The sequence below is a fragment of the Mus caroli genome, chromosome 7 (genome assembly GCF_900094665.2).
Source record: "Mus caroli chromosome 7, CAROLI_EIJ_v1.1, whole genome shotgun sequence".
Taxonomy (NCBI): domain Eukaryota; kingdom Metazoa; phylum Chordata; class Mammalia; order Rodentia; family Muridae; genus Mus; species Mus caroli.
This window is the reverse complement of record NC_034576.1, coordinates 142,471,214-142,478,902: the sequence shown is the minus strand read 5'-3', so window position 1 is coordinate 142,478,902 and position 7,689 is coordinate 142,471,214. Positions and strand designations below refer to the sequence as shown.

The 7,689-nt window shown below is 44.7% G+C and overlaps 1 protein-coding gene across 1 annotated transcript; it reads left to right on the top strand.

Annotated features, from left to right (window-relative positions):
- The first annotated feature begins 5,166 nt into the window (after window positions 1-5,166).
- LOC110299194 (olfactory receptor 13G1-like) lies at window positions 5,167-6,081 on the top strand. Its single transcript, XM_021168823.1, has one exon. It carries the CDS (start codon window positions 5,167-5,169, stop codon window positions 6,079-6,081), a length of 915 nt encoding a protein of 304 aa, XP_021024482.1.
- The last annotated feature ends 1,608 nt before the right edge of the window (window positions 6,082-7,689 follow it).

The window sequence follows — 7,689 nt, the reverse complement described above, 5'->3', positions numbered from 1 at the left end:
TTTAACAAGAGAGACTGTTAAAGCATCATCTACTTACTCCAAATACTCAAGGGGCTGACAGACAGAAGATTCTGTCAAGACAAGCTTGGTGAATAAAAGATTTTATGGGCAGCTGCATTAATCAAAAGTCCCCCCTAGTTAATTTTGGTATTTGTACACTTTAGCATCTCTAAGATTTGTATAGACAGGAGAGAGTGGTGATTGGATTCCCAGGAGAGCACCCTGTGACCTTTTCCAGGGGAGCATGCCAACAACCCAATTACCATTACCACAGATCTAGCTCCATGCTCTATCACTCTACTTAGTTCATTGTCATTACTGTAGACTAACATCTCCTATGAGCCATTGAATCCACTGTGCTTATGGATGGCAATAGATGTATCAAGCTATACAAGAAGAGACAATATTGCTTTCTCTCACATGTCATCTCCAACTACAGCAATTGTGATGCAATTCAGAGGCTAATTAATGACATTTACACCTCATTGGGTTAGGGGAGGATTTTATTCAAGAAGGAAAGTATATTCTAGATAAATAAAATGTTCAAGAAGACTATATTGTGAGTTTGGGGTATTACTATTCTTCAGGTTCTAAAGTGTATGAAAGGCTTAATGCCTTCTGGGCATACAGCAATGGGCTCATTCTCTCCACTAACTAAGTAATTAAAAGGAAGGGAATATATAAGACTGGAAATTGTAGGGAATTTGGATATAGCCATTATATAATATCAAGAAAGTTAGGGTCCCTTCTTGGGTTCTAAGTGTTATGGAAGTGATAATTTAAGAAATAACTCATGGAAGTGCAAGGAGAACTTATTAGAGATGAAAGGAAAAGCCTGTAAATCTTACAGCTTCTCAGAGTAAAAGAATGGAGAAGAGAAGGTAGGACAAGGAAACATTCTTTCTCAAATCAAACAAGTAAGCAAGAAAGCAAATAAACAACCATGGAGGTCAGCCACATTATTGGGGAATTGATTTAGAAACAAGAAAGAAAGCCTAACATGTTAGGGAATTTTTAAAAATCCAGGGTAAGCAAACTGTCCATCTTGCAACTGCCTTGGGGGAAAGGGATGGAAAAAAGAAGGGAGAAACCCTGTTTGAAAATCAAAAGATGGCCTAGTCGGCCATCACTGGAAAGAGAGGCCCATTGGACACAGAAACTTTATATGCCCCAGTATAGGGGAACGCCAGGGCCAAAAAAAATGGGAATGGGTGGGTAGGCAAGTGGGGGGGAGGATATGGGGGACTTTTGGGATAGCATTGGAAATGTAATTGAGGAAAATATGTAATAAAAAAATATTAAAAATTAAAAAAAAAAGAAAATCACCTGAAGCAGGGTCTGACACATACAACAGATAGCCAGGGGTGGGGAGCAGAGTGAGAGAGAGAATGAGGAAGCAAGATAGTGCTAGGGAGCTCAAGGGCACACTTATGCTCTGTCCAGCATCTGAAGGGACATGGTTAGGACTCAGGAAAGCTGCCAGACCCAGCCAAGCCCATGGCAGCTCCCATAGACTGTGCAAGTGGGAGGGGGTCCTAGGAAGGAAAAGTAAATTATCTTGAGGCTGACCCACCTTTTTAAGGTTGACACTTCCACCTGCTCCACTTCCCCCTCCCCATCCCCACTCAGTCTGGTCCTTGACCTCCTGCCCACTCAAGGGAGGCAACAAGGGCGTGGCTCTACCTAGAGGTAGACTTCATTTTTACCTGTAATTGGCTTTGTTTGGCCTGTGAATTTGAAAGCATCTCCAGGTATTCCAGGACAATGCATCCAGGGCACAGAGCTGAGAAGAGTCAGGATAAATTTCTGATTCATCTTACACTGATTTGGGTTAACTCTGAACACTTCATCTCATGTCTTCTGCCTCATAAACACAACCATGTCATGAAAAGCCAATGAGCAGATGCTTTCCTCTAACCAAACTGGAGAAAGATTGTTCACCCCAGAGGTTTGAGCACTGAGGTCTTGGTATCAGCTGATGGGCTTTTATGAAGTGGTTATATACTGAGAACATGTCCTTGTCTCTAAATATAATTATGTCATATCGGGAGTTGAAGGCCTACTCTTGATCACAGATATAGGCGGGAGCTGGGCATTTGGAAGAATGACTAAAGCTCGTGTCACTAATGCAGCCTCTCCCACACTGTGCTGGCCATGCCTCCTGCTAGTTTGTAGAGTAGGGAGATTCCTAGTGAGGCAATCCCAGCAGTGTTCCCAAAGGTTGCTTTGGGACCTGGTTCATGGCTCTGACCAACAAATTGTGATTAACCACATGGATGGCTGGACCACAGGCTGAAATCATGTGTACTGGGGCACATGATTCAATGTATACATGTCAGTGATTGTTGGTAGTGTGGAGAATGTGGAGTAGACAGAAGCATGGAAGAGTTGGAGGAAGATGGTGGACTAACACACCAGTTCTTATTCCTTTAAGTAGCTCAGTGAGATGTGATTGGGCCTCTGGATCCAGGAAGGCAATTAAGGCATGAATCTGATTACAGAGGCAAGGGGAGTTTATGTCAAGGTCCAGCCTCAGCCTGGAGAAGTGCCCTGTCCAGAGCCTAGGTGCCAGACAAGGCCTCTTGTTTGCCATGACCATAGAAGAACCAGCTAACCATGTTGCAACATAAAATGGTTTGTGTACCTGAAGGCCATAGCAGTCATGTGATCTTTCTGGGAAGAGAGCAGCTTCCTGGACCCTGACTAGCACTAGTCTAGCACCATTTGCTAAGGGCAGGTCACTTCAGGTCTGGGATGGAATGTTATCATGCTTAGGTGAAGTTTGTTCTTGCTCACTGACTGAGGTAAGTGGACATGAAAGAGCAGAATTCTGGCAGCTGCATAGCCTGAGGACATTATCCACTTAGAGGAGATGAAACTGCATGGTGACAGGTGACAGTCTGTGCCAAAGAACAGCAGACAGGGCTGGGGAAAGAGCTCTGACCTTGGCTTTTCAAGTGTTTTTATCTAGATAAGGGACTCTTTGAGACTAGAAGAAATTGTGGTTTGGGTAGTTAATTGGCTCAAGGCACAAACATCATCCCCTTATCTGCTTGAGTGCTCCCTGTAACCTCCGCTGTCACTGGTGGTATTGTTAGACAGCAAGTCACCGGGTAGCAGGAAAGACAAGGTGCTCTTGGATCACCAGTGCTACAAGGGTGTATTGTGTTGTCTGAGAAGAGGCTTGGTCATCTCCCCAGCTAGTCCTGCTCAGAAAGCCAGTGTGGTTCTACCTAATTAGTCTCTCAGGGCCAGGCTTCTCCCTGAGTACTTGTCTTTTCTATAATAGATGATGCAGGGCCCCTGGTCCTCACACAGACATCTTAATGTCCCCTCTGTACTTAGAAATATCACCATTTGCTCTTTAGAAGTTTTAATCTGATTCTGTTTTCTAATGAATGCTGATGGTTAACTCTCTCTGTGTGTTTGTGTGTGTGTGTGCACTTGCACACATGCACATGTGATTTATCTGTCTGTCTGTCTGTCTCTGTGGTGCTGAGAAAGAAGTTTCTGGAGAGGACACCTTGGAAGATTCTTGCCATAGGCTTTACCTGTGAGTTTTGTATTGACTGTGAATTTACATGTGTTACTTATTAATGACAGAGTTTTAATGGGTTTGGGTTATGGAATTTTACTGTGTGGCTAGGTGCATAGGATCACTTAAGCTGGCATTTTCAAGAAAATTCTGTAAGCATCTGAAAAAAAAATCTAACAACTTGGACAAATCCTAGCATCATCTCCTCTCAAAGCCTCCCAGTAGCTCCCTAATTTCTGGGTCTCTCTGCCCTTCTCTTTCTCTCTCTGCTTTTCCCTGTCTCTGTCTCTCTGTCTTTCTGTACTTCTCCAGCTCTATCACTGTTTTCTGTTTTTTTGTCTTGCAGTCTTTGTTCTTCTGTCTTCCCAGTCTCTCTGTCTGTGTCTTTCTTTGCTTCTATATCTGTCTATCACTGCCCTGTGGGTGGAGTGCGATGGGTGGGGCACATATCTATTTCTGTCTCTTCTTACTTTTGCCTCACCTGCCTTTCTGTCCCTGTACTTCTGTCTCTGTCCTCCTATCTCTCTCTGTCTTTCTATCCTCACGTCTTTTTCTTTCTTCCCTTGTATCCACTTCTCAGATCTCACATTGGAATATATAGCATCTCCTGTGTTAAGGAGCACCCTCCATGGTGAATGGGGTCTACTACTTTCTGGCCGCCCCTACAGAGACACAACTTTGAAATGTTCATTCACCTCTTAGACATTTTCTGAAACACATAGGAGTGTTGAGGCCCAAGCCGAAAGCAGTAAATTATTTGTATGATGCTGGCTTTATACAGGTGCATGAAATAATAGAAATCTTTCATAAGCAAATAGAATCTAGTGAACTATTTGCAAACATAAACTTTGAGCTCCAGTACTTGTAAACTTAATCAATAGTTTATATAGTCTGTCTTTATCTTATCACTTGGAGGTTGGCTCTAATGTATCTTAGCATCCTCGATTTAAGGCTTTCTAAATTTAGTTGCAGACTTTTAACTCTGACACAAATAATGTGGCTGCATGGCTACAGGGGTGAGACAGGACTCAGTCTTGCCTGGTGCCCTACTTAAGTGCCCTACTTTAAAGCCTTCAATCTCCCAGCTTCAATAACGCACACACACGAACGACTAGAGTTTGTATAGGTGAGTGCACTAGTCACCTGTGAAGACCATGGTTAATGCTGTTTTATATGGCCAGCTGAGGGACATTTTGCCATCTTCCTCCTTTTTTCCCTGTTCCCACCCACTGTCTGAGCTTTTGAATAGAAAGTAATCACAACTATCCCTGTTACCAGGACACACAGACTTGCACTTCATGGACTATTCCTGTTCTTGCTCCATACTCACTGAGGTCTGAGGAAAGAAACCTCCCAGTGAGGAAAGACCCTGAATCTCTAAGGTTTATGAGTGGTTACATCAGTCTCCTAGAAGTCCTGTATCTAGAATGATGTCTACAGCATTGGCTGGCACAGAGTTCTATTCTTATGCCATGCGATACTGAGGTTTGGGCTCTAGGTGAGTCTCACCACATCTGGGCTAGGTCATTAGCACAAACTGGAACTGGAGCATGTCTTTCACCTTCAGATCCTATCAGAACTGTTACAGGAAACCCACTACCCCTGGATCCTGAGGTCTCCCCAGCTCTGTGATGAATGGGACACTGGTCACTGAGTTCCTCATCCTGGGATTCTCAGATATGCCTCACCTTCGGATACTACTTTTCCTTAGCTTCCTTTGCCTATACATGGCTGCAGTCTCAGGGAACCTGCTCATTATGGTGACAATCAGTGCCAGCCCAACCCTGCATACCCCTATGTATTTCTTCCTGGTCAACCTGGCCGTGGTGGACATCCTCTGCACCTCCACCATCCTACCCAAGCTACTGGACACCATGGTGGGGGGAAGGACCATCTCTTATGGGGGCTGCATGGCCCAGCTCTTCTTCTTCACATGGTCACTGGGAGCAGAGCTTCTGCTCTTCTCAGCTATGGCCTATGACCGCTTTGTGGCCATCTGCTGTCCTTTGCATTATAGTACCTGGATGGGCCCCAGGGTGTGTGCATTCCTGGCTGGCATTGTCTGGGCTATCAGCCTGACTAACACCAGCATAAACTCAAGCCTGGTTCTGCGTCTACCATTCTGCAGCTCCAATGTGGTAGAGCACTTCTTCTGTGAGATTCCCCCACTGTTGAAGCTCTCTTGTGCTCCAACACAATTGAATGAGGCCATGGCTTTCGCTGCAGATGTGTTCCTGGCTGTAGGGAACTTCTCTGTGATCATCCTTTCCTACGGCTTTATTGTGGCCAGCATCCTGAAGATCCGCTCAGCTGAGGGCAAGCAACGGGCCTTCTCCACCTGCTCTGCACACCTCATCGTGGTCACCATGTACTACTCCACTGTCATCTACACCTACATTCGCCCTTCATCCAGCTACTCACTGAACAAGGACAAGGTGGTGTCCATCATCTACACCTCAGTGGCACCCACCTTGAACCCTCTCATCTACACTCTGAGGAACAAGGATGTCAAAGTTGCACTCCGGAGACTTTTCTCCTGCTGCTGAGCCTGTGCCAGCATCACTGCCTTCAGCCCTGCTGGACTGGGGGATCACAGGTTTGGTAGAGGTCTCTGTTCCTTTTTCTGAGGACACACCCAGTTCAACCATCAGGGACAACTGTTGGACTGCTGCACTTCACAGAGAAGCCCTGGGACCATGTGGCTGTTAAGCAAATTCCCAGGAATCATCAAATGTGGGTGTGGCATATTCCTAGCCCTGTCTGGTTGTAGCAGTCATAGAAGCCAGGAGCTCTGTCTGGATAGACACTGCTTTATGCCCATATTGTCATTTTATCCACAAAGACTACTCAGTCTTGGTTGTGGCTGGCATGTAGGTAGGAGACCTGGGGATATAAAGAGGTCTGGAGGTTTTAGGACAATTGTTATACCTTGTAAGTAAAATATCTTTAAAAAAAAAAAAAAGATTCCTTCCCCTTTTTAGTACCTTTGAAAGAGATTTCTGGTGCAGGCTCTTGCCATGCTGTGAGCATGTGTGATGAAATAAGACCTGCCTTTGCCTTCCATGCTGTCCACTCTGAATGAACAATGCCAATCAGCAGCTTCTCTGGCATAACTGGCTCTCACCCATGAGGGTGTCAGCAGAAGTTTACTAGATGCTCGATTTCTTGGTGCCGGGGCCTTATAATTCCCACCATGAAGTAATGCAGCAGGGCTGCTGCTTGCTCGGGACCATGTTGTTTCCAAGGATGTGGCCAGAGAGGAACTGTGACAGGGAACACAGCTGCTGTGCCTCAGGAGCAGTTCACGTCTACAGAAGCCTATGCCCCATCCAAATCCTCACTTCTAGGCTGGGCTCTCTCAGGTCCATATGCATGGTCCATATGCCATATGGTCCATATCTCTGGTGGCCTCTCTTCCTCTTCCTGGTTGACCCCTGTTCAATGTTGTTTTTTATTTTTTTATTCCTCTTTCGATAATAGTTTTATTAGTTACTTTTGTATTTTTTGTGATTTTGTTTTAAATTTCATGTCTGTGTGTAATATTTCTACCAATCTGCCTCATCCCTTCAGCCCTTTCTATGCTATCTTCAACTTCATGACACTGTTTTCCTTATTCTTATCATCAATCTATAGGTATGAATAAATATAGAAATACAACTTGTTGTGCATTAATGTTCCTGATATTTATATGCATTTAGAGTGAAGCACTTAGTATTGGACAACCAATCAGGGGGCTAGTCCACGGTGAAGACTGCTTCTCCCTTTCAGCAGTCACTAATTGCCTGCCACTCCTCAGATTCCCACCATCCATGTTAGTGTGTCAACTGGAGTTGCCATTGTTTGGGTCTTGTTTAAATAACCTTATTCTTGAGGGGTTGTAGGTACAGCTTCCCTGCCATATATAGAAGACACAGTATTACAGCAGACATCTTCATCCTCTGGGTCATAATTTTTTACACTCCTTCTTCCCTGATGTTCCTCGGGACATAGGTATGGGGTTGGATTAGAGCAGCATCCATTATGACTGAGCACCTCACAGCCAATTGGTCTCTGTATTTTGATCAGTTGTGGCTTTGATAATAGTTTCTCTCTCTCTCTGCTACACCAAGCGCTTCTTTGATATGGGGCAAGAGCTACACTTCTCTGTGGACATA